This window comes from Heloderma suspectum, chromosome 1 (assembly GCF_057233095.1).
Source record: "Heloderma suspectum isolate Gila_16-S chromosome 1, 16-S_ref, whole genome shotgun sequence".
Taxonomy (NCBI): Eukaryota; Metazoa; Chordata; class Lepidosauria; order Squamata; family Helodermatidae; genus Heloderma; species Heloderma suspectum.
The window spans coordinates 297,582,743-297,610,211 of record NC_139458.1 but is presented as its reverse complement, the minus strand read 5'-3'; the positions used below and the strand labels follow the sequence as shown (position 1 = coordinate 297,610,211).

General features: G+C 47.2%; 1 protein-coding gene across 1 annotated transcript in view; it reads left to right on the top strand.

Moving 5' to 3' along the window:
- Window positions 1-26,958, top strand: part of LOC146359256 (uncharacterized) — a 118,628-nt gene extending 91,670 nt beyond the window's left edge. Inside the window, exons 3-5 of the mRNA XM_084826935.1 lie at window positions 18,282-18,351; window positions 19,956-20,038; window positions 26,769-26,958. Coding sequence (XP_084683061.1) covers window positions 18,282-18,351; window positions 19,956-19,993 — 108 coding nt within the window. The 3' untranslated portion in view covers window positions 19,994-20,038; window positions 26,769-26,958. The remainder of the gene's footprint in view (window positions 1-18,281; window positions 18,352-19,955; window positions 20,039-26,768) is intronic.
- Window positions 26,959-27,469: the final 511 nt, after the last annotated feature.

Below are 27,469 nucleotides of genomic sequence, written 5' to 3'. Positions count from 1 at the left end.
CTATCCAACACAGGGCAAGAGAAGCACAGAGGGAATCGTTCTCTCTGTGCTCCTCCTGCCCTGCATTTTCAGCTAGACAGGCGATTGCTGCTGTCTAGCCACGGGACAGCTGAGTGGGGGAGGAGGCTGCTGTACGACACATTGGATGTGTCGTATAGGCATTTCCACTCTCCCTGCCCCGCAGCCACGCCCCTGTCCAGCTGCTCTGCGCTCCTCTTGCGAGCACGGAGGATGGGGTTGTTCCGCACTGCCACTGAGGCAGCGCAGAAGTGGGGGGAGGTCAGTTCTCCAGGAACCAACCTTGGAGCACAGGCTCCGAGGTCGGTTCCCGGAAAACAAGATATCCTATGGCCGCCTAGCAGCTGTCTAGTGGCCATAGGATTGCTCCCTCCATCTCCAGTCTAAAATTTCCTAACTGCACCACTGATAACACCATTCTGTTGGAGCTTGTTTGCACAGCTAAGCTGGGGGAGGAAGTGCAGTACTGTGCAGTCACTACAAAATGGACTCTGGGTATTGGAATGTCCAGGATATGGGCCAGGTCTCCATTTCCTCCCCTGGGTCTGTACCCTCTCCCTCCTTTTTTAGCTTCCATGTCACTCTGCTTCTTTTTCCTGAGTACCATGCCATCTGATCCCCTCCTTCTCACCCAAGATCCTGGCTGCTTCCCACTCAGGACAAGTGTCCCTTCTGTCTGGAGGATAGGCAGGACCTCAGTTGTTAAGGTTTATTATCTACTGGCAGTGTGTGTTTTAACTATAGCATGCATATGTTTGATTATGGAGTGCTTGAAACCCTTCCTAAGTAAATCTAAGTGAATAATAAATACTTTGCAGGTAATGCCTAGGGATGTCAGAGAATTCTGCCACAGATTTCGGTGAGGCCGAATGCCAGTGCATTCGGCCACCTGAAATCTGTGGTGGAATGGCCTGCCGCCCCCCCGCAGATCCCCCCCGGGACGAGACTTACCTGGGGCGGATCTTCTGGGCGGCGGCTCCAATGGCGGCTGTGGCGGTGGCGGCAGGAGGTCTTCCGACCGGCTGCCGCCGCCGCCGTTTCCAGGCTTGTGGGAAAAAAAAAAGACGTGATAGGCTACGTAAATCTTTACGTAGCCTATCATGGTTGGGGGTGGGTTTAAAAAAAAAATGTGTACGCAAATGGCGGCGGCTACGGCCGCTGCCACTTGCGTTCCTTCTTTTTACCGTCTTAATCTACGTAAATATTTACGTAGACTGTGACGGCGAAAATCAAGGGGAATGCAAATAGCGTAGCGGGCGCTATTTGCGTCCCCTTTTGATTCGCCGTTTTAGCCTATGTAAAGATTTATGTAGGCTAAAACGGTGAATGAAAAAGGGACACAAATAGCACCCGCTATGCTATTTGCATTCCCCTTGATTTTCGCCGTCATAGTCTATGTAAATATTTACGTAGATTAAGACAGCCAAAAAGACGGAATGCAAATGGCGGCGGCCGTAGCCGCCGCCATTTGCGTAAGTGGTTGTTGTTGTTGTTGTTTATACCCAGAGCCCTCCGCAGCCGGAAAACCGGCTGTGGACGGCTCTGGCCTGGCTGGGCCGGGCCTGGCCGGCTGCTCCGCGGAGCTGCCGTGGAGCACAGCCAGCCGTTTGAGGATTCCGGGGGGAGGAACGGAACGCCCCCCCATCAACATAATCCGCGAAAGGTAAGTCACTTTCGTACATCCCTAGTAATGCCCCAAGTTTACTAAGCTCATGAACTATGTTTTTCCCTGCAGATTTCAACACTATTTCTTTCTCCCTCTCCATCATTAAATCAGGAAAGTTGTTGCAAATCAATCTACTAAAACCTACCCATAACTTACCTGGCATTTGTAACCAGTATAATCAGAGCCTGCAAAATGTAGCAATCAATCCATTCTCACTCTCCCAAAATGGATTTAATCTGAAAAAAGAGCCAACAAGGTTCAAAGAGTTCATTACACATAGCAATCAGCGAAGTGTTCTGTAGCCTGACCCCGCAGCATGGTCAATTCCATTATCTTCTGGCTCTCCATTATTCTTCTCACCAAGATAATTATTTCCTGGGCTGCTAAGAATGGAAACTTTTATTGAGCTTGTTTACATTAGGCCTCCTACCTGGGACAAATCTATTCCATTGAACATTCCTGAGATGAAAACCAGAGCAATCGATAAACAGAGATGGAAGGTGTCTGAAGGGTGTGGAGTTCTGCTCCATTTGCATTGGAGCACAGTTATCCCAGACCTAACAGCAGCAATGGCACTGCCTGGGTTGCTTGTATCTCCAGGGAAATGATGTAGAATGAGATTCATTCCCACCGCTGCCATTTAACACTTGATACCCAGGAGTGAGCAGCAATAACTGTGGCACTGACCAATGTGTGGGAGCTGATGGGGAGAGGTAAAGGGAGATGGGGAGACATGTGCCTTCTCCTATTTTATTTATTTGTTGGTTATATTTTTAATTCATCCAATAACAAACATTCCCTGGGCAGACTACAAACAGTTAAAAGACTAAAATGCAGTATAGACAGTTAAAATATAAAAAGTGATGCAAATATTTAAAAGAATAAAATACAACCCAAACAGCAAATAATAAAGGAATATTAGCCATAAAACATCTAGAACTAGCATTTTAGAACTCTAAAATGCCTGGGAGAAAAGAAAAGTCTTTGCCTGGTATTGAAAAGATAACAATGTCGGCACTAGTCAAACCTCTTTGGGGAGGGCATTCCAACTGAGAAGGCCCTCTCTCTTGTAGCCAACCTCCTAGTTTCCTTCAGCAAGGGCATCCAGGGCAGGGCCTCAGAAGGTGACCCAAGGGTCCAAGGCCCAAGCAGGTACCTGCAGGAGGAGATGGTCCTTTAGATACTGTAGTCCCAAGCCATTTAGGGCCATTGGAACCCTTTGACGCTGACCCTTCCTCCAACTCCCACCAGGACTCTATGCAGGAGGACCTTACCTGGAAGGGGGTACATGGGGGAGGGAGGGAAGGGCCATAGCAAGAAAGGAGATCCCTCCCCTCCCCATACATCCCAACAGGTAGGACTAGTGGTGCAGCTAGCTAACTTTATATCATGGACTTAATAGTCTTATGGGGCAAGATAAGATGGCCATGAGTATTACTTCACTTGTAGTATTCATCTTCTCCTCCTACTCCTACTATTCTGTGATTTAACACTACTTCTGCATTCCTGACAAACATTTTTATTAAAATGTTCATCTACCCTGATTAAAAAAAAGAACTAGTAGAACAAAAAGGAGGAGAAATACTGTGAACATGTGCAGTTTCACATTTTAAATTAACTTAATTCATGGCACCATCACGATGACAGGAATAAAATGGAGTTTGCTTCTGCTGCCCTAACACTCAGCACATTTCCTTGGGGCTAGGCACCATCTTGTTGTAGAAGAGGATAATATATTTAAAAGTATAATTCATTTAAAAATGCATCAGTAACCATGCACATGCCCAGTTGGCCCCTGAGGATAAAAAATTTTTAAACATCAGAAAGAAAGGATGCTGCAGCCCCATGCCCATGCCAGAACAGGTACTGGGCCTGGGCCTGTTTCCTATGGCTCCCATCACCTGTTGCTTTCTGAGTGGCCATTTAGGGCCCCTAGGTCTGTGGGACCCTGGACTTTGGTCCCAAGATCCAACCCTAGCTTGGATCTTGGAGGGGCAGAGAAAGGCTGTCTTCTCCCTTCCCTCCTCTTCCTCTTCCTCCTCCTCCATTGCAGTGCTTCAGTTCCCCTCTTGTATCATTCAATAACTTCAGAAATAATACTGTTGGGAATGGTTATCCTCCATTTTTTAAATTTGTGCATATACAAATAATCCTTTACACATCACATGCAGAAATTCTTCACAGAGCACATATTCAAACATCCATCATATTTTGTAAGGATATGGAATGTATTTTTAAAATTCCTGTGTATCTTTGTGTCCCAACCCTGCCAACACCATACAGAAATGAAGCAGGGTGGGGGAAGGTATAAGCAAGTAGACCTCGCGCTTGTGGAACAAATTGGGTGTTATTGGGGGGGGGAGGGGGATCATCTCATGAATAGAAGCTAACAATCTAAAATGCTCCTGCAAAAGAAGCAAATATAATTTCCTATCTCATTAGCAGAAGCATAATTGCTTCAAACCGGTTTTGCACATGAAGTTGCCTCATCCCATCTCAAAGATCTTTAAGAACAATGTGGACAAATTGGAGAGTGTTCAAAGGGAGAACAAGTAAGGCAACAATCCTGGCTTGGTGTGCACACTGCCATTTTAATTGATTCCATCTCCCCTGCCCCCCTTCTCTTGTCCTGGTATGGAATGGATGGAGTGTTGTTGACAGAGGACCCTTGGCACAGTTCGAGGTATGCCTTCTGTCTGGAGTTGGTGGGGCAGCAAGATGCCCTTTGTTTACACCAGGAATCTCCCTCCCCAACTCCTTGACAGCACAGCCACCTACATTGTTCCATTTGCAGCCAGAGAGCTTGTGTAGATGAAGCTTTTTAACCTACTGCTTCTGCTTCCAAATTCTTTGCAAGATTAAGATCAATTCTCTACACAACGTTTTTCTTCTTCTTTCCTTTCCTGCTTTTCTGCTACATAGACTCTAGGTGGTGCTGTGGTATAGTGGAATAAAGCAGAATAACACAACCACACTGATGGAGAGTAGTGCTTTGTTTCATGATTCCAAAAGATAGCACATTTCCCCACCCTTCAAAACCCTGCGAAAGGGCTTGGAAAACAAAGGCAGAAAATGCCCTCACCCCGGCGCCAGCTTGTCTGGCTGAAAGGGGGGGGCATTGCGGGCAGGTGGGGTGACAAGACGTAGGAGCCTCTGATTGGTGCACCCCAGTGGCACCACCATGCAAGGAGGGGCAGGCTGAGCTGCCTTAAAACTCAGCTCCCCCTCCCAATCTCAGCTCTCTGGCTCGACGCAGCTAGAGAGAGTTACAGCTCCGCCTGAAAATGAATGAAGGACACCTGCCTGCTGGAGATCGGCTTCGTCGTCATTGGACTCCGCATGCAATCGGCGCGCCTAAACCACTCCACGTCGACGCTTGCCTCAACTCCAGCGTTGCCGGTGCTCGCGGCGGGGCGCTCGTGCTCCGGCGCAGTTGCCTCGGGCCCGCCGCCTGCCCTGTTGGCGGGAAGTGCTGGCATTGGTGGCGGTAGGCGCTGGGGCGTAGCGCCTGTTGCCGCAGGCGGTTGCGGTCCCCGCGGGCCCCGGCACTTGCGACAGTGGCCCGCCCCCCCTTCTTCCTGCCTTTGGCTCGGCGTGCCTACCCGGCCCTGGGTTTGCTGGCGCGCACGGCTGGGGTGCTTGTGCCCGGGCGCTGCCCCCTCCTCGGCCGGCTCTTACGGGGTCGGCGGGTGGTCCGGTGGCTGCGCCTGCGGCGTGCGCCCAGGAGCGGCACCCATTGTCCTACTCCCATATGGGGGCGCTGGCTCTTGCGGCTGTAGCTACGGCGCGCCCGCCCTCCCTCGTCTTCCTCCTCCTCAGGCTGTGCCCCCGGGGTTGTTGTTGCTCCCAGGTGCGGCACCTGTGTCCCGCTCCCCTGCAGGGGCGTCGGCATCGACGGCGGCGGTGCGCCTGCCTCCTCCCCAGGGTCGCGGTGTGTGAATGCTGCCGTGCCCCTGGGGCGCCGCCGCTCACGGCGGGGCGCGCGGGCTTGGGCGCCGCTCCCTCCCGCGTGTCTTGACTCGCCGGCGGGTGCGCCTCTGTTGGCGCCGGCGGCAGGCATCAGGGGGCGGCGCCTGTGTCTCGCTCCCCTGCGGGGGGGGTGCCGGTGATTTCGGCGGCGGCGCACCCCCCCTCCGTTGCGCCTCTGGCAGTCGCAGCGTGCCCGCGCTGCCGCAGGCCCCGGAATTGACTCGCTCAGGGCGGGCATGCCTCTGCGCTGCCCCCCCTGGGCCGCAGATTGCCGCACCGCTGGGAGCGCAGACCTCTCTAGCGGCGGCACGCGTGCAGGTGCGGTGCTGGTGGCTGCCGGCGTTTACCTGCATGCGGGACCGCCAGCGCTTGCATCTGCAGCGCCTTCCCGCCCCCCCTGATTGCTGTCTCTTGTGCCACCCAGGGAGTGCAGAGTGCTCGCGGAGGTGGCACGTTCACCCCCCCCAAGACAAGCAAACACACACACACACCATACAAAGCAAAACCAAATAATAATAATAACAGTAATAATAACAACAACAAATTAAAACAATGGGGGAAGACGAAGGGGGGGAAGAAGAAAGGGGGGAAAAAAGACAGAAAGAAAGACAGAAAGGAAAGAGAAAGAAAGGGGAGCAAGGCAAAGCCCGCGTTCAGGCCCGGCTCCCGTGGCCATGGGCCCTTCCCGCGCCTTATGGGCACCAGTTTTTTTGCAACGGACAACAATTGCCCCCTCCCTCCGCGCCATTCATATCTTTAGACATTATCGGCCGCGGAGTATGGCCCTCCTATCTAGAGGCGCTCCCCACTTCCATCCCAGGACTCTCCGCCTTAGCTTGATCTCGGGTCTGCAGTTCTCGAGGCCTGTGGGGTGTTTTCTGTTGCCCTCGAAGCCTAGTGTGTAGCCTCCTGCTGCATTTACTTCTAGGGGTGCTGGTTGGAGTGTTGGACTCGGTCTGGCATCCTGGCCATTGCTTCTTTCTGCCAACCAGCAGAGGGCTAGAGGTGCCAGCCATTGTCTGATCTGGGAAGTTAAGCGGGGTCAGCCTTGGTCAGAATTTTCCAACATCGTGCCAAGCTTAACCCACCTTATACATTTGCCCCCCCCCAAGAAAGGCCAAGGTAGAAAGAAAGGGTAGGGTAGGGCCCCTGCCTCCCCTCCCCAAGAAACCACTGCCAAGGTCCGATTATGAGTCTAATGAGGAGGCAGACCCGATACTGGCATCAACTCTTGCTTGTTTAGAAACCGATGAGAGTTCCTCGAGGATCTCTCCCCCTCCCCTGGTGAGGCATTAGAAGCCCTCAGCTGTCCAGCCCAAGCGAACACGACAGCAGACCCAACGCTCGCTACTATTTTTTCTTTCAGCTCGCTCGGATGCTCTTGAAGCCTCCACTTCTTCATTAGCTCTTCCAGATGGCTCACCACCCACGGTTGAGCTCCTCCCTTCTGCAACCTCCTCTTCCCCGAGTGCCCAAGCATCAACATCTAAGTTTCCAGTCAAGGATCAGAGCACGGTCACAATGGGTGCAGCTCGTCTGGATGCTGTTGAAGCCTCCATCTCCTTCCTTGTGGTTTTGCCCAGGCGACACACCACAGCTGGGGCGGTCTGCCCTCCTGGGGCATCTCCATCAGGAGCACTGCAAGCGGCATCGTCTTCCTTGCTCCCAGGGACCCAGATGCGGCTGCCTTGGATATGGGTGAGATGACTGCACCTTGCCCCACTTGTCCAGACGGGTGACCTGCAAGGCCGTGGGGTTGCCGCCTTAGCTTACCTCCCTGGGGCGGCTGGCCCTCCCAATGTCACCGGCAACTCCGTCAGTCACACCCCACGGTAGCCCCAGCCGCTCAACTCAGCATATTACAGGGTTCTGATGGATTAATTTACGATCCCTCACCCTGCCCCTGCCCGCTTGGGCATCCACGTAGGTAACATATCAGATCCCTATGCTAACCTGGCAAGTTGGGATGCCACCAGGGCTCCTCCTCCTCCTAATGGCTTTCACCTGAGGAGGTGTGTGCCTGGCTTACGTTGTGGCCTTTCACAGGAGGGCCGCCATTGACCCTTCTCTGCGCAGGAACCTGTTGGACCAGGACCTTTCGCGCCTCTTTTGACTCCTTCCCAGCCTGTTCTGCGACAGATCTGGCAATAGCCACATTCACCAGGCTGTCTCCCACAATGGCCTTTCGCCTATGGCGGATCTGCTGCTTCAGCACTGCTGTCTGTGCTGGGAATACAGCCCCAAAGGTGCATACTCCCAGAACCCGTGCCTTTTCCGTCATGAGTGCTCCCTTGTAGCAGTCAGTACTCGTCCTCCCCTTGTCCAATGCCTGGGGATGGTAGAGTCCCCCCCCCTTGGAAAGGCCGAGGCAGTAGGAAGCTGTCATGGGCCCATGCCGGGTTAGGTTGGTGCCGCTACTCCGACTTTAAGTCGCTACCCCAACAGGGGGAACACATTTTAACTTGGAACACAGTTTTAGGCTAGGTTCTAGGACCTCACCCCCTTTTCTAGGTCAACACACGCCTTCCTTACCTCGTAAGCAACATTGCTCCTCGCCAGGCGTCGACAGGTTCCTGTAGACAAGGCAGTACTGGCAGAAGGATTATAGCCCCCCCCCCCCGTTTTTTCTACACTCCATTATCTACTCTACGGATCTCCCTTCTGGAAATGGTGCCCAGGAAATCATCTAGGGAGTTTATCCTGATTTGTAACCTCTCTTTCCTGAGGGCCAACCTGTTAATCAAGAGATTCCTGTTCATCTGTGTTCAGTGCGACACACCTAGTCGACAGGGCAGTTGTCTTGGTTTGGGATCCCGTCCACGGGTCCCTGGTGGGCATATTCTACATGGAGTCTGAAGACGGTGGTCAATGTTCTGACCTAACACGAGCATTGCTTCCCTTTCCTGTTACCTCGGTGTCCCTTAGCTCACAAAGGCTCAGGGCCTGTTGCCCACATCAACATTTGGTAAAGCCAATCTGATACCCTTAGGCGTTATTCTAGCCTCCCTCAGGACAACTTTCCTGTCCTTTGAGCACAGCTTCAAGCAGTTATACATCTTCCTAGGGTTTTCCTTGGGGGGGGGGGGCCATGCGAGATATTGTAGGGCATCTTCTTTTCACAGTTAGGGTAGCTGCCCCTGACCGTGCCTTCTCGCGCCGGCCCAATCTGGGCAATGTAGGGTCTGCGGCTTCCGCACCATCAAACCAGGGTTACTTCTGCTGCGTGCAAGTATCCATAGGCATGGCTTCTACTTGGTAGGGCTTTAATGGCACCTCCTTGCGGAGGCGTGAGCCGCTCCTCAAAGCTGGACTGCAGATTCACTTGGTTCCGCTGCCGCCCAAGGTGGTTTCGGGCTCTTAGGGCAGGTCCAATCATGCTGAGGGTAGTGGCCTGTAGAGTGGTGGCCGCAGTCTCGAGCACATCTTCAATGACCTTATAGACAAGTCAGTAACCCCCCCCCTTCGGTATGTCAACGTGACCACGTGATTCATCCTTCGTCCTCCTGAAATTGGAGGGTCATGTCATGTGTCAATGTGCCCGCACTCCAGTGTCGGTGTTACAACATTTGGTTCTGGATCTACCATGTGCCGGGTTAGACAAACACAATGGTCGACGCTTTGTCATGAAATTAAGTAAAGGACTTTCGGGCTTTAGCCCCGCGGGTGCTCCATTCCCAGATCACATCCTTGCAGAGACTGGGAGACTGAAGCCAGGCATGCCATCCTGCATTCCAGGGCTCTCCGTACAGGAGCCACCTGCGACAGAGCAGGTAGGGTGTGCCGCACATTAGGCAAAGCTTCAGTGCTAGGATTCATGACCTTACCTATGGATCATCGGCTGCAATTTTGCGCCTCCTTAGGAACAACAGACTATATGGGACTATAAGTCGCATGCTGGCCACTTAGTCTTCCGGCCCACAATGGTGGGATTCTCTGACTTCAAGTCAGAGTTTGGGTTCGGCAGGCAATATAGGATTGGGCATAGATGTTGTCTGCTTTTAGTAAATTCAGTCACCCTCTCTCCCCAGGTACCCCTTTTGGGTTCCTGTGATAATGGCACTCCATTTGCGCTTTCCAGAAAGACATTTCCCTGTCCCCGCAGCAGCCTTAATGGCCTTCGTCAACACCCCCCCCCCAATTAGGAATTCAGGGTTGGTCTGGGCTCCCAAGTACGACTTGTCCCGGAGGGCCTTGATACAGTTCAAGGTGCATGTCTGGCCCAATGTAACCCACTTATGCATTTGGTGATCAAAACTGATCGGTATGGCAAGGGCACGGCAGTGGCCCATGGCCAAACGCAAATCAATGGGTAGTGCCCCGTCAGGACCTTAGGGTTCTATGGAATGCTGTGGGTCTGAGGAAGGGCCTCCGTTGTATCAATCCAATGGCTTACTGTTGCCATAAGGGCAATTTGGGCAGTTTCTACATTAGCTCTACCCCGCTAGGCTTAGGTAATTCTGCAGTTTAGAACCCACAGTCGCTACATTGAAGCAGTCTCCATGATAGTTGCTGGAGGTTTCTCTCTCAGGCACATTATGGCAGTTTAAAAAGGGGCTTCACAGCGCTCCGGCCTGCGTTAGCGAGTCGTTGCTTCTTCCTGACACAACTATCGCTTTGCTTGTCCCAATGTGTTTATGCCCTAGACCAGCAGACTTGTTGTACGCCAGGACGGGAGCCCTTACATGGGCATGTTATGACGTCTGGAGCTGCACGAAGGGCTTGTACATCGATTTCAGACTTCAGCTTCTGTCACACTGTCACATTAAGATCCAGTGGCTTCCCAGAAGAGGCATGCGGTGGGAGTCCCCTCCTCACTCTGTTCCACCAAAGTTCGTCAGTCTTCCTCCGCAGGTCCAGTTGCTGCAAATTGAGAGAAAGGATTTCGGCTGTAAGCCAGACGAGGACCTGATCGAACAGGCCTTGGTTGAGATGCAGGTGGTCCGGCATACCTGGCCGGAATTAGCCTATTGCAGCCCTCACTGCTCCCATGGATCAATGGGAAGGAATGGAATGACGTTGCCAGTGGCAGGGCACGTCCGAAAGTGCACAGAGAAATGGCTTATGGCCTATGCGGATGAGGTGATGGATGCACCACCCACCAGGGAATTTTGTGGACATGGAGGGAGCGTTGCAGGACAGACAGTGTCCTCCTGTCTCATGTAGTGTATAACATATTTCTGTCTGATCTGCAAAGGGGCCTGCGGGAAGTTCTTCTGCGCAGGTGGGGGGAGTTTCACAAGCTCTAGGCTTGTGACTCCTGTGGCAGCTAGGACGGGCAAAAACAGGAAAGTAGGGATGGTGTGCATGCAGAGGCACCTTATGGTGACAGGTGACGCCTGAGGCCCCCCGAACGGGTTGTGCGGCTCGGCGGGGGGATAAGGGTTGCCTGGGAGACCAACCCTACTCACTCACCCAGGTGTTGTGCGGCACCAGGTTGGGGGTGACACCGGAAGGTCTACTTCCCCCAGAAGGGGCAGTCCGGAGGGATGGCGAGATCACTGCCACCCCTCAGGCTGGGTGTGTTTTCGCCCAAGAAGTGCCAGCTAGCCGCTGTCACAGTTAAATGCCCGTCCTAGTTACCCCTTTGCAGCTATTTCAATAAATGTGGCCCAATTTTCAACCCAAGCTTGTTGTCTGCGTCTTCTTTAACCCATCTCCGCTGGCAAATGCCCTCACCCCGGCGCCAGCTTGTCTGGCTGAAAGGGAGGGGGGCATTGCGGGCGGGTGGGGTGACAAGATGTAGGGGCCTCTGATTGGTGCACCCCAGTGGCACCACCATGCAAGGAGGGGCAGGCTGAGCTGCCTTAAAACTCAGCTCCCCCTCCCAATCTCAGCTCTCTGGCTCGATGCAGCTCCCTCCCACCCTCCCCTAAGCAGTGTGGGTTTCTTACCGGTTGCCCTTTTGGGAGCCATGTAGGAATTTTTTGGCTCACAGTTTGATTGGCCTATTACTGTGCGTCTTTTTTGCCTACATCACACTGTTTTTGTGGGTCAAGAGTGTCCTGTAAGGGAATATGGTCTTTTATCATCGGTCACATTCCAGTTGGCGGCTAGGACGGGCAAAAATAGGAAAGTAGGGATGGTGTGCATGCAGAGGCACCTTATGGTGACAGATGACACCTGGGCCCCCCCGAACGGGTTGTGCGGCTCAGCGGGGGGATAAGGGTTGCCTGGGAGACCAACCCTACTCACTCACCCAGGTGTTGTGTGGCACTGGGTTGGGGGTGACACCGGAAGGTCTACCTCCCCCAGAAGGGGCAGTCCGGAGGGATGGCGAGATCACCGCCACCCCTCAGGCTGGGTGTGTTTTCGCCCAAGAAGTGCCAGCTAGCCGCTGACACAGTTAGATGCCCGTCCTAGTTACCCCTTTGCAGCTATTTCAATAAATGTGGCCCAATTTTCAACCCAAGCTTGTTGTCTGCATCTTCTTTAACCCATCTCTGCTCGCAACTGGAGGATGACAATGTCATCTAAAGCCTTAAGTAACCATACGTGAGGAATGGCAAGTGCACAATAAAAGCCTCATCTAGAAAAGCTCAGAGTATCTGCATGGGAAGAGCTCTTCCAGAGACAGAGAAGAAAATTCCCCTCCCCACTAATTTCATTGCTGCACAGGAGCACCCTTTTCCCAGGGAGACATTCCCATTACACTGGATGGGATGACTGCCTGAGTAAACATTACTAGGCTGTTGCTGTAACGTGGCAATTTTCTCTCTGCATGGGGATGGGAATTATAAGAGGTAGCCTTATATTAAATGCCATATGGAACCACAATTACAGTTGTGCTTTCAGCTGATTGTGGGACAGCACAAATTGGGTAAATTGCCCTAGTGTGGATCCTACCCAGGAGAACTGATCCAGAAGTGCATGCTTCGGAATTCTGATGGGAGTTGCCTTTCAGATCATTACTTTCCCTCAAATCCCAGAGAACTTTTTAAAGTTCTCTTGGCTTTAAAAAGCAGCTTGTAGGAATGTAACAGCTTTCAAAAGGAAACAATAGAAAAGCTAAAACAAGAGCATATGAACCTGAGGCATTTGCGGGGTGGGGCGGGGTAAGTGCTGACCAAACGCCCTCCTAATATATTGACATGGAATCTATTCACTCCTTTGGATTTCAGTCCAAGTTAACCATATCTTGTGTTTAGCCTATGGAACACCCCCTAGAGTGGTACCCTGGCACCCCACCCCAAATGAGCTTACCAGGGGCAGTGGCCAGGATGGGTGGTGGCAGACAGGGTTGGATAGTGGTGGGCAACAGCAGGAGCAGATGGCAGTACTGGAAGGAGTAGCAGCGCAGCTCCAGCCACCTGGTACTCCCTCAGCTCTGTCCTGGGAAATGCTGGGCCAGGTGGCTGCAGCCACCACCTCTTCCATTTTCCCAGAATGCTTCTGGACCTTGACATAGCAGAGATTGCAGGCAGGGTCCTTCAAACATTGGCTGAGTTTCTCGATGCTGGGGATCCCGTGTCACTCAGGCAGTCTGTGGGGAGTGGTAAAGTGACTGTGGGGCAGGAATTGGTCTGATTGCCTGTTCTGGATGGGATTCCACTCCCTCTGAAGGAGCAGGTATGTAGTTTTGGGGTGCTCCTGGATCCATCTTGATCACTGGAGGCTCAGGTCACTTCAGTGGGCCGGAGTGCCCATTACCAACTTTGGTTGCTGCATCAACTATGCCAGTTCTGGGACAGGGACAGCTTAGCCACAGTGATCCATGCACTGGTAACCTCATGATTAGACTACTGTAAAGTGCTCTATATGGGGCTGCCCTTGAACCTAGTTCGGAAGCTGCAGCTAGTGCAGACTGCAGCACCTAGAGTGCTCACTGGGACATCTAGCTAAGCTCACATAACATGGTTTTAAAATAACTGCACTGGCTGTCTATTAGCTACTGATCCATGTTCAAGGTTGTGTTGTTAACATACAAAGCCCTAAACAACTTGGGACCAGGATATCTAGCAGACTGCCTTCCCCTATATATACCCAGCTGATCTTTAAGATCTTCAGAGGAGGCCTTGCTGGTTGTTCTGTGACCAATAGAATGTTGCCACGTAATATCTTGAATGCAGACCTTCTTGGTGGTGGTACCCACCCTCTAGAAAACCCTCTCCTAACTAAGCAGTTTGGCAGGCAGAAAATATGGTATGTGTCAACCGCCTCTTAAAAACGCACTTGTTCACTCAGGCTTTCTTTGGCTTGTAATTAATTGCAATTAATCATATGCTTCTCCATCTTACTGTTCCTTCTATTGTTTTATATTGTTATTGTGGCTGGAATTGTTTTAATAGTGTATTTTAAATGTGATTTTTAATATTTATATCCCAACTGCTTAGAGAGTGTATTATATTAAGCAGTATATAAGTATTACTAATGAATAAATACCTAAATAAAATAGTTATATTTTTTATTTATATCCCGCCTTTTTCCCTCTTGCAAGGAACCCAAGGTGATTTATGTGGTCCTCCTCCTCTCCTTTTTATCCTCACAGCAACCCTGTGAGGTAGGTTAGGCTGAGAGAGTCAGTGACTGACCCAAAGTCACCCAGTCAGCTTCATGGCCAAGTGGGGACTAGAACCTGGACCACTGCGGTCCCGGCCCAACATTTTAACCACTGCACCACACTGGCTGTCTCTGGAACAAGTGGAGCCATTCAGTCAGGAAACGTGGTGGTCTCCATGGGTAGCCCTCCGGTCAAGTGCAGCCTTTGTGACCTTGCTCTGTTTGCTGCTGAAGGTGCATATAAGTTCCATGCTAGGCAGGACTGACAAGGTTTAGCATCTAGTGCTTGCTTGGAAAATGCCGGAAGTTCAAGTGCTTCTGCCTCTGCCACATGCCCACATCCACCCGTCGTCTCAGCTTTACAGTGCACTTTCGGAGACTTTGATGCCAACTGAGCTAAAAATAAAAGAGACTCAAACTATGTTTTATCCATCATAACTCCCTGCACATAACCTTCTGAAATTTTTCAGGGTTCTTACCTATGGCACCTCTGTAATGTATATCCGTTTCATACATATTTTCCACAGAGAAAACACAGAAGGATAAACAAATCCTTTAAAAAAAACACACCACCCAAATTGTAAGGGCTCGTCTTGCACAAAGCCTTGTACCTATATATCTGAAATTTGTCTGGTTCCATCCTTTCTGGAGGAGGCAACGATATCTGCATATTTCATTCAATTCCTTCAGTTATAGGCAGTCCCCCCCTCTTTTAAAAAAAAATCAAAATGTAAAGGATTCTTGCACAAAAAAATCCTACAATCATTGGTTTGGAATTTGGTCGTATTTATCCCCTCAAAAGGAGTTTCCATGCCTGTGAATTTCATTCAGTTCTGTCAAAATGCAAAAAAGTTATCGCTGTCTATAGATTTTCCAGTGGTGCACAACGGGGAGGCAGAACCTTTGCATTTTCTGAACTGAGTTTCTGCCTTGGACCCAAATCTAAGTGAGTGCCCTCCAAAGCAGTCGAAGCCAAATCAGGCTGCTTTCTGAATTGCCAAACTGGGGTCCAAACAGGGGCTGAATCTACACATAACAGTTATACCATTATCATACTGCAGTGATAACTATTGGTGCCCATAGGTGTCATGTGCACCAATAGTTATCATTGCAGTATGATAATGGCAAAACTGCTATGTGTAGATTCAGCCAGAATCTTTTCTTCAATGCACACCCTACTATCTAATATGCCGCATGTGCTAAAATGCCCGCATGTCCCAGGCTGGCTATATGTCAGCATCTCCAGTAAATTACAGCAAGACAGACCTTAAAACATCAGCAGGAAGACAGATCTGGGTGCCTACAAATGGCAGAAAGAAAAAGGCTATCCCATCCAAGGTAGATGAAATGCAGCAAAATGATGGGAACAGCAGGTTATGGCAGAAAGAAACCTTGGTTTGGAGTTGGAAAAGAAGGCCTTTTTTTTGCCTGCACCTCTCGCACCCTCAGGAGTGGGACATCTTTGCACAAGATCACCTTGTCTTTGCTATAGCCCTGATTTATAATGAAGTCTTTGGTCTGCTAAACCTAATATACTGTAAAAATCCATTTTAAACCACCCATATGAACATTTCCTGTGTAAATTAATACAACGTCTTTGCTTTTGCCTCTGCAAAGCAGGCCTTTCACCCCTTTCTTTAAATCTTTTTCTGAACTGCATTAATTATGTTGTAAGGTGCTTCCTTAACTACCAGCAGCAACTAATCCATTGCCACTGCACTATAAATAGTTCAATTTCATTAAGAGTGACTAACAGAAATGCAGTTTCTTTCCTCCTTTCTCCCCCCACCCCCCAGCAGACTGCAGAAGCTTCCACCTACACTTAGTGGGGTTTTTTCCTCGCTTTTTAAATTGCTTACACGGAAATTTTCCCTTCATATCGCTGAACTGTTTGTTGCAGCATTTCAGCCAAGTTGAGCTCTTGAAGTCTGGAACTGTTAGCTCCATTTTAACTTCAGTATATATATATATATTTTCTTTTTACACAAAGGGTGTACTCCAAATGAGAGTGAATATGATTTACAGATGACTCTTAATTCCTCCCTTGCATTTTATTTAAATTATTTCCACCATTCATCTAATCATCAGTGAAAGTCAAAAAGCATGATAATGGGAGCCTAACCCACCACACAGTTAGGCTGTGCTTTACACTGCATCACATGCAAGTTAACCTGTGACCTAAAGCAAATTTCTGTCCCATGTAGGGTCAAGCATATGCACAGAAGGATATACATGTCATGCATACATTCATATCACATATTATGGTCATGACCCCCCACCACATTTATAGGATTTCCAACCGGTGATTGTGTGAACTGGCCATTTGCTCCTGGAGATCCCCCCTCCCGATTTAAGAACTTGAACTCCACTGATAAGAAAAAGAAAACTGGAACAAATTCCTATCATATTGAGCTTAGAAGCTTCTGTTGCACGGGCGGCAACCCAATAGTTTTGTGCCCTTTGTTACTTAGTGCAGGCTATATCTGCTTGAGAATGGGTCTGGAAATGCCTGTTAGTGATGGTATGTAAGAACATGCCATCCCTCACAGGGACATTGTATGGAAATAATTTAGCAAAGGGGCAGCCATCTTTTTTGTAATGTAGTTGGGGAGCCTGAGGAACTGAGCCAAATAGTAGTGACAATAGATGATGTTCTAGACAGGCCAGTTAATTTAACAGCCACCAGGGTCTGGAGTATGAATCAGGTTCTACCCTTCTTCAGCTGTGTCCCAGAGTGAATCTCATGTACTTTATCTCCTAGAACTCAAACGGTGTGTCAAAGTGAGAGAATGCTGGGAAATGACAATGATTTTGAGAGAGAGACAGAGAGAGAAACTTGGTTCTTCTGTGGTGTTTCTTTTATCAAGACCACTAATTAGGGTCACTATAGGGCCATATTGCACTCAGGTGAACAGAAAACAAATCATCAACATAACCATAATATTAATAGTGTATTCTGAACAGCAACTCAAACAATGGTTTAGCTACTGCTTTCTTTAGCTGACAATTGTTGTTGTTGTTGTTGTTGTTATTGGCTAACTCTTCATTTTCAGTCAATTTTTGTATGGGCAGTTGGAAGAAATTGCCAAACATTTAAGAATAAATGCCAAGCTCTGTAGAAATAAAGAGAAATAAACCACAATATATTTCTGTAAAGCTGAATGATTCCTTCAGCCCTACCAATGATTTCAGAAAAGCATTGTGATGAAATATGCCTGCAATGTGTAAGGTTGACAAGAATTTATTGTATGTTATAGGAGTGATTCATTCCATACTGTATAAGCTATAACGTAGCTTTGAGTGCACAATATGTTCTTGGAACAGGGAAAGGGAGCTTGCTACAGGTGGGTTAAGTTAATTTTTGGAAATGAAAAGCTCCTTAATTCAGGAGGAGATGGACATTCACAAGGGTGCTTCTGAAGTTAGCTGAAAGCCTGGCTGCATTAAGAAAGTAGGTGAAGGATATTTGACTAGGACCTAGCTTGTATAATGCTAGCCCAAGGGTTATTTAACCCATGTGTTGTTGAATTCTGGGTTGTTGTGATGTATGAACTCAGCCTCATTAACAAACCATGGGATGTTAACCACGAAAACCCAGAAAGAGAACCCATTATGTGTTATTGGGTAATGAATACTGGGTTGTTTAAACCATGGGTTGTCATTGTATGTGAACCCAGAATCATGGGTTGTTCTGAGTTGTTTTGTCAGTCTACAGAGGCAGCAGGCAAGAGTGGTTAATTAAACCAGCCACTCAATATGAAGTACTGTAGCACTGCAAAGGCATCTGGGGTACAGAAAGGGAGTGGGTGAAGGTGGAGAAAAACGAACACCTCGGGGACTGAGAAAACAAACCATGGTTTGTTAGATCATCTGCCAGACAAACCATAGATAGGGCAACAAACCATGCATTAACCATGGGTTAAATACTTATTTATTACAGTTATATACTGCCCAACAGCAGAGGCTCTCTAGGCAGTTCACAACAACCATGGATTAGCATTATGTGTGAACCAAGGTCTATGTCTCCAGCTCCTGTTTGAGTTGAACTGCACAGATGTTTGTTTAAGATAAGGACTTGAACTAATTATTGGTAGAGTGTTATAAATACTAATCTTTCGACCTCATTGAACAGAGAGATCCTGGGAGAATGAGAAGCCTGTCAAACATATTTATGCCAACTGTCAACCATGCCTGCTATTTAGGTAAATATTAAATTTTGATATTAACTATCAGGATGAGAGGAACATAAATTTTATTTTTGTTATGAATATGCTAGCCACTAGTTCTATTATAGTGTTAGTAATTATAACCTCTGTGTAGGGATGTTTGTGATCTGCTTCATTATGAGAAAGTACCTATATTCTTTGGTACCAAATATGTGTTGCCTGGCCCATGAGGTGCTCCAGGGAACATCACCCATACATTAATTCTTGATGCCCAGAACAATTAGGTATGAATTATAAATCTGTATCTGACTGGAGACCATCTATATAAGCCGTAGTTTCTCTCCTGGCCAGGTGAATTACAAACACACCAGCTTCAGGTTTCGGGAAAATCAGTTAGGATGGAGTGGGTATATTGGCCCATGTGTTGTTGTCGTTCAGTCGTTCAGTCGTGTCTGACTCTTCGTGACCCCATGGACCATAGCACACCAGGCCTTCCTGTCCTGCGCTCTCTCCCAGAGTGTGCTCAAGTTCATATTGGCCCATATCACCATGTGGTGCCCAAAAGTGTGGGGCCAGAGCACCCTCTATTGGCAAAATCAGACAACTACAAAAACTTTTTTTTTCTTTAAGTCCTCTCATAAGAACATAAGGAGAGCCATGCTGGACCAGATCAAGGGTCCATCTAGTCCAGCATTCTGTTCACACAGTGGCCAATCAGCTGTCAGCCAGGAATCCACAAACAGGACATGAGTGCATCAGCACCCTCCCACCCACGTTCCTCAGCATCGGGTGCACATAGGCTCACTGCCTCTGGTACTGGAGGTAGCACTTAGCCATCAAGACTAGCAGCCATTGATAGCCTTTTCCTCCAGGAATTTGTCCAACCACTTTTTAAAGCCATCCAAATTGGTGTCCATCACTACATCCTGTGGTAGCGAATTCCATAGTTTAACTATGCGCTGTGTGAAGAAGTACTTGAATCTCCCACCAATCAGCTTCATGGGATGACCCCGGGTTTTAGTATTTTGAGAGGGGGATCTCAACAAGTATCATTGATCTGAGGTAGCTAAGCTTAGCATAGATGGAAGGGAATTTGGCCATCACATTCTGCTTGCCATCTACACTGGATAAAGACATAGGCTGGGCTTATCTCTATGAGTACAGAATTCAGCTCCAGACTAGAACAAAATCATATTGGTCTTGAGTAAGTATCTGTATATTTGGCATAGTTTAAAAAACACACACTCAGGTATTTCAACCTCCTAGGACATTTTCTTACTGACCTTAAAGTGGACATTCCTGAATGAAGGAATATAAAGGGAGACTCCAGAGCGAAACCACTAAATTACAACTCATTAAAAAGTTCAATTCTATAACACATGTTTGGGTGTGTCTGTGTGTTTTATTTTTATTTTATTTTCAAACTATGTAACAGGAACAAACAGGAAATTTATAACATATAACAAATTTATCACTGCCCCACCCCTGCTTTTTGCAACATCTTGCCCGATGAAAGATCTGCAGATCTTAAAAGCTTTCACATTTTTGTGACCTTTTGGCCTAATAAAGGCATTACACTAATATGGACTTTGGTACTTTTGATGATTTGGAGAATACCAAATTTAGCTGTTCTGTTGTAGGACCTTTCACTGGAGGAGGAAGATTTTATATCAGCTGAATCTGGGACTTTATTCTCTGAGGGTTCCTCCCCTCCAAATACTAGGTAAACATACCTAATTTTGCTTCCATTGGCATTGTTGTTGTTGTTGTTACCTAGTACTGAGTCTAAAATTATCTCCAGCTTTGTTAATATAAAGACTGTTTATTTTCTTCCTGTGTCCCACCAATAAAGAAACCTATGTGCCGCACCCAGGATGGAGATGCCTCTGAGTAACAACTGGATTTTAGATTTTCAAAAATGGGGGATCAAACATTTTACCCTTTCTTGCTCCCAGTGGTCTTAGGGCTCCTTCACATGGAGCTTTTATCCTTCATGGAAGCTTGCGGGCTCTTTACGTTATGCCGTCACCCTGCCATGACCCTCCTGCACTAAATGCCCTTTGTTCCATTTTTATTTGTTCCATATTTTCCCCACCTCCACTTTTTGTAACATCTGATGAAGAGATCTGGAGATCTCAAAAGCTTGTACATTTTTGTGACCTTTTGGTTGGCCTAATAAAGGTATTACACTAATATGGACCTTGAAATTCAGAGATGTGACATGAAAAAAGCTTATGTTTTCAGGAAGGGAGCCTGAGGAACTGAGGCAAATAGTGGTGACAAAAGATGAAGTTCTCAACATTATTGATAAATTGAAAGCAAGTAAATCACTGGGCCCCAATGGTATCTATTCTAGAGTTCTCTAAGAACTCAAATATGAAATTGCTGATCTTCTCACCAAAATATGCAACATGTCCCTAAGATCAGCCTCTATACCAGGGGACTGGAAGATGGCCAATGTAACGCCAATTTTCCAAAAGGGATCCAGGGTGGATCTGGGAAAAATTACAGGCTGGTTAGCTTAATGTCTGTTCCGGGTAAATTGGTTGAAGGCATTATTAAAGATAAAATTGGTAACCATATGTTCTTATTCCCTAATCATGTTGGTGTGTCTTTCCTGAGCAACTGCTGAGTGTCAAGTGGTCTAGGAACCAAAACACTAATGATTTTGATGAGTCAACTTTTCTGCAAGAGCACCTGTGGCCTGAATTGAGATAATGGGTTTTTAGTCCCATTACATCTGTTAATGCTAGGGTGTTGCACCTTAAAGCTGCAATCCTAAACATACTTACTAAGGAGTATGACCCATTGATCTTAGTAGGACCTACATCTGAGTATGCATGCTGTAATTAAAGCTTGTGACTGTGATTTAAAGCACATGATTTGAAGGACAGCAGAGGTACAAGCATAACATAGGAAGTGTTATTTTTCCTTGTAGCCTCCCCCCCAAGATAGTCAAATAAGTAGCTTTGGCTTTGTAACTGCTATAGGCTTATCAACAGTTACCAGAGTACTGAAGCCTTCAGACATCCCCTTACACTCTGCAGTACTTGCGCAATTAATTAGCAAGAGAGGTTGCTACTGGCACTCAAATCCAGGATCTTCAGTCAAAAGCAAGAGCTGTGTCATTGATCTACAGGGAGTTCTCTATTAGCTTTGGCCAGCAGGCTCTCTATTATCTATTAACCCAGATTTTGTGAAAAATCCATTTCCTTTTGCACTTCGCAGTGACAAAATCCTCAGTAATGAAAAGGGAGCCAGGCATAATGTTTTAAGGAGAGGAAGCTGGTAGAAGTACATCGCTGAATAGAACATAGGAGCCCGCAACATATATTATCTCTCATTTAAAGCAAGACTGGGAAAAGGGTTACCTTTTTTAACCCTCTCCATGGAATCATCACACAGAACTAATCTAAATCAGTAAGAAAACCATTTAGCTGAGCAGTTCTCCAGTAATGATCCACAGATCAATGGGGGTCCACAGAGTAATCGCAGCAGATCACCGGAGAGGTGGCCAGCCATATGGCTCTTCAAGCTGACTTCCTTCCTTCCTTCCATCCATCTGCTAAAATCTCATTACAAGCTCCATGTATATCAAGCACCTTAGCACTGTTTTTCCCAAATGAACCATCATGGCCAGCTGCCATGAGAACGATACAAGGCAGCAAATGGAAAAGGGTTTGGGGAGGAGGTTCGTAAAAGCATAATGCTGATCATAATGCAAACAGACTCATGGGAAAGCTTACTCTGTAGGAAAAAAAAAAAAAGTTTAAGAGCCCTCCACTCCACTGACTGCACTACCTTGAAAGCCTTTGAGCATTTATTACTTATTGTCAGGGATAGTGGACTTCATGCATTTTATGGTTCATGAATTAATTAACCACTTATATATGATAAAATAAGATTCTAATGCCATCAGTAATAATGTATTGCCAGCATATGCAGAAAATGAATGATTACAGCTGTTCTTTTGATTTGGTAGCTGGAATATTATTAATTATGCTTTGGCTAATTAAATAAGGTATCTCATGGATCTTCTTTAGCACTGCATCTCATTTTACAAAATAAACCAATATTTTAAATAGGAAAAAGGTACTAATAAGCAATTACAATCAACTTTGTCTGAAATGTTGGTTCTCCATAGTAGCTAAATAAAAGTATTATAGAGCCACTTGTGTGGAGAAAGTGTAAAGAACTGATTCAAATCCCAACTAGTTCTTCACTCCCTTGCGGTCTTAGGATGCTATCCTGTCCCTGAGATCCATCCACTAGCTGAGCAGCCTTTGGAAGTGACAGAACTGCTGCTCTGCCAGCTGAGCAGGGGCTATGACAGCAGGAAAAGATTTCCACTATCAGACTTCCCCCTCCAGACCACTGGCAGAAGGCTCCATTGGCTGAAAGTCTCCCAGGCTCAGCCAAACAAATACCAGTGTGAAGGGAAGAGGGCATGGCATGGCATCACAGGGGATGAGTACATCTATACCAGTTCCTGACCACCACCCTTTGTTGCACAGACATGTTCACAATCATCTATACCAGGACACACCTGGTGAAAGTATTTTCCCTCCCACTGACTGCAATGAGTGGTATGAGAATCACTCCCCACATCTGCAGATTCCACAGTACTTTCTCTCTGTTTCCTCCTCCCCTCTTGAGCTGGGGATGGCTTAGATGCAGAGGAGCTATTGCCAATGGACCAGGGGTGGTCCTCCAAGCTGGAGGATTCCCAGACATAGGATGGCTGGGTCCCTCTCTCCTGGCCTCATCTTCCTATGTATCCACTGGGAATAGTAAATCCTTTTCTCACACTCTTGTTGAGAGGATAGTTCAGAAGGATTATTGTAAAGTGCGTGATATACTCAATTTAGACAAATTTTCTGTGTTCGTTTTATTTGAAATAGTTGTAGCTTGGCTTTTGGTTTGTTTACATTTTAATTAGAAGTTAAATGTTGCATTTCATTTCAAGTGTGTTGTGATTTACAAGCTGAACCTATACAGTTAGAAGTAAGCACCACTGAGTTCAATGGAGCTTTCTACATATAGGATTGCAGTCATGCCCAATAAATATAATTCTGAGATTGTAGTGGTTGTTTGTTTTGGATGTGTGTTTCTGATGGAGCTTTTAATCAGAGGATTAACTCCACTGAGTATAAATAATAGAAAAGCAGCAGATTCTACACACACACACACACACACACACACGGTTGGATCTAGACTTAGTCATACACTGAAATCAGTGGGACTTAAGTGAGCCATGACTATCGTAAGTCCCATTAATTTCAATGAGACTACCCTAAGGATGACTAAGTCTGGATCCAACCACTATGTGTGTATGTATCTATCACGAGGCATGACTATGGATTCTCTTCGGGGGTGTAGTTAGGGGTGTTGTCATGCTTAGCCCCTGCACTTCAAAATTTACCACTACACCACTGTCTAAGTAAACATAGAAATGCCACATTTCCTACTGCTTTTTCTGCCATATCAGATGTATAGCACTGGAACCTATAATCCAGTGCAGCAGGTCGGCAGGTCAGCAGTTCGAGACCCAAGTGCTGCGTGACGGAGTGAGCTCCCATCTTCAGTCCCAGCTTCTGCCAACCTAGCAGTTCGAAAGCAAGAAATTGCAAGTAGATAAATAGGTACCGCCTCGGCGGGAAAGGTAACAGCATTCCATGCACCTCGGTGTTCAGTCATGCCGGCCACATGACCACGGAAGCGTCTTCGGACAGCGCTGGCTCTTCGGCTTAGAAACGGGGATGAGCACCACACCCTAGAGTCGGACATGACTGGTCGGGGACACCTTTACCCTTAAATAGTGCCTTTTTTTCTTCCCCACATCTGGCAATAATTAAAGTCAGCAAGAAAACCCACAGAGCAGTATTTAGTGCTGCCACTCTGCTTACGCCATTGATGCAGCACTGGCACGATGCCCTCTAGTGCAACGCCAGTGGCGTAAGCTGGCACACGACGGGTTTTCCGGGCACAATGGGAAGTTTAGCTGTTGTATTGCTGTTCTAACTATAGGTGGCACCGTGTCCAAACTGACGCTGTCGGCTATTATGCTGCTGTTCTATATTGTTCTTGGCGATAAAGTTGTTGTTCACTTAGGCATCCATCTTTGCCTGGCTTCTTCTCTGAACTAACCTGACATGGTGTCAGAGGTCTAAGCTTTAACCCTTTGAAGAATTGCTCTCCTGGCACTGATTGCAGCCCCAGGAAGCTTCAGCAGACCTTCAGAATGGCCAGGATGGAAGCAAAGATTTGCTTGTTTCCGCTCCACAAGGATACTGGAGAAGTGCAGGTTAGTTCTCATCTGTGCTATGGGAAAGGAAACTGACCATATCTTCAGATCCTTTACCTTGACTGGGGAGAATCATAAGGATGGCTATGCAGAGGTGCTGGCCAGATTTGATGAGCATTTTATTCCCAAGCATAACGTAGTTTAGGAGAGGGCCTGTTTCCACCAGAAAGTTCAGAGCCCCGGGGAGTCAGTGGAATCGGTGAGAAGCCTGTATGGCAGGGGTCCCCAAACATTTTGGACCTGCGGGCACATTTGGGAATTTGAGAAACTGCTGTGGGTGCCACCACAAAATGGCTCCCATGGAGGATGTGGCTAGTCGCATAATGACTGCCATGGGGGCCTGGCTAGTCAAAAGTGAGCTGGAGAGGGGGAGAGAAATAGTGAGGCTAAAGGCTGGGAGGGAGGGGGAAATAGCAAGGCAAAGGGGCAGAGGGGAGAGAAAGAGCAAGGCTAGAGGCTGAGTGGGGGGAGAAACAGCAAGGTAAAGAGGTGGGTGAGAAATATTGAATCTAGAGATGGGGAGGGGAAAACAGCAAGGCAAAGGGGTAGAGAAAGAGCAAGGCTAGAGGCTGGGAGTGAGAGAAACAGCAAGGCAAAGAGGAAGGTGGTGGGGGAAAATAGTGAGGCTAGAGGCTAGAAAGGGAGATAAAGAAGGCTAATGTTTTGCAAGGTTGTTTTTTTTTTTTAAGAGGTCAGAGAGTGGAGAGCTTTGTGGGCACCATGTTGGGGATGCCTGCTGTATGAAATGGCAGAAAACTGATTTTGGTGAGAAAAAGGAAGAGCACATCAGAGACATAGTGGTGATAGGCATTCTGGACAAAGGACTCTCATAGAGACTTAACCCTTCATACTGCAATAGAACTGGCAAGGCATTCTGAAACAGTTGAAAATCAGAATAGAGAGAAGAGCAGTGCAAGCTGGTGGCTCCTATGTCAGTGGAGCAATGAATCTGCTCTGGGTTTCAGTCAGAACCAGTCAGAACTCTAAAGGAGCTATCCAAGGTGCTGAACCCATTTTGGAGATAAGGTTCAGTGCCTTGGCTAGCCCCTTTAGAGTTCTGACTGGTTCTGACTGAAACCCAGAGCAGATTCATCACCCCACTGACATAGGAGCCACCAGCCAAAACTGGAGCAGAGAGCATAGGAGCAAGCTGGAGGAGGTCTCCAGTAAACAGGATCTTAACAAGAAAAATAACCCATCCACACAAAGCACTAGTAAGAATCTCTCAAGAGGCCCTTGAAGTAGGTCCCAGACAAGTTCAGACTTCTCAGTGCAGATGTACAAGATGCCAGAGAGGCCATAGTCCAGAGTGCCCATGGCGCCAGCATATGCTAGTGACATTGCGCTAGAGATTGCTTTTGCTAGTGCTGCATCAGTGCCCCGCATCAGTGCCCACAGTATCCCCAGACGCAATGGCTGAAGGAATCTGAATATTGCTCCAAGTAGTCTAAGAAGTATGCTATAAAATGCTTCACCAGACTGTCAGATACAGTGGTGTTTAAACCATTATTCATCTCCTGCACAATCTTTTCATGCAACTTTTCAATGTGACATCTCTATCACTCTTTTGAAAATCCTTAAGTTTAATGACAAAAATTCTAACTGTAAATCATGGGAAGAGGTAATTGGATTATTTGGAATAATATAGATGGCTGCAGATGTTTTCAAATAAATGAAGTTTATGATGTACTTGGTGATCGATGTTGGTCTTTAAATTGAGTAATGGAGTGTTTTACAATTATTTTTTGATTATTCATTTTGAAGTAATAAGAAGGGTAATAAACTGATCTAAAATAAATCTGGTTTCTGACAAGAAAAAATGAAACTCAGAAAATTATAATCTGGCTTGATGTTGCCATCAGATTTCAGTACTGTAGTTACAAAGTGTCTTCAGACATTAAGGCCAATGTCAGATATTTTGGCCCAAGGCATTTTGGAGATTCTTACACTTAAATATCAGGACTTCCCCTGCCACAGTTAGTTACAGTGAGGCCCAACACACATTCACCTGCATTGTGATTAGTACTGTGTGTGTGGAGTCTTCTGACATCGTGCATTTATAGTTGTGTGATCCACTTAGATTATGCTGTTCCCTCTTCTTTTTGCGATGAACCTTATTTATTTTTGGCCTGTTTCTGTTTATTGTCAGCGTATCCCATCATCCCTTGAGGATGTTTATTTCTGTTGGAGCTTTGCCAGTGGAATAGCAGTAGGATCAGCCACTACTGTGATCTTGCAGCCAGCCACCCTGTTATGTTGTAATCATTTTGCGATCAAGCCACTTTAATGTTGTGTGTTATGCAATACATTAATTTTTACTCAATAAAGTATGTGTCATTAAAAACAAACAAACCTTTATTTGACATATTTCCTCAGGGACTGATGGCACTTCCTCATGCTCCCAAAGGAGAGAAAAAACGTATTAGCAGTTGAATGTGCCAAATCTTGAGCATAAGGGTCAGCGAAAAAGACCAATGATTGGATGCACAACCTCTTGCTTACGCTCTGAAAATTATGTGCAAGGGATCGAAGAGCAGAGGATGAAATTAACAAGATTTCTTCCTCTGTTCCTCACATCTGCAGCAGCAAGCCCTTGTCAATTTCACCTCTCTTCTGAAATGTTTTTCAACAATTACAGACAAATGATCACTGATTCCAACCAAAGGACATACCACAGGAATCAGAATAATTTCACAGTTTTCTCTTGGCCTGGTCCTCTCCCCTGCATCAAGTTATCCACATCCATATTTGCTTCAAGCAGAAGTGCCAGGCAAAGGATGCTCATTGGTGGAATCTACTGCATAGGCTGCGGTGTTATTTATTTGAGGATCACTAACAACCAGATCCCAG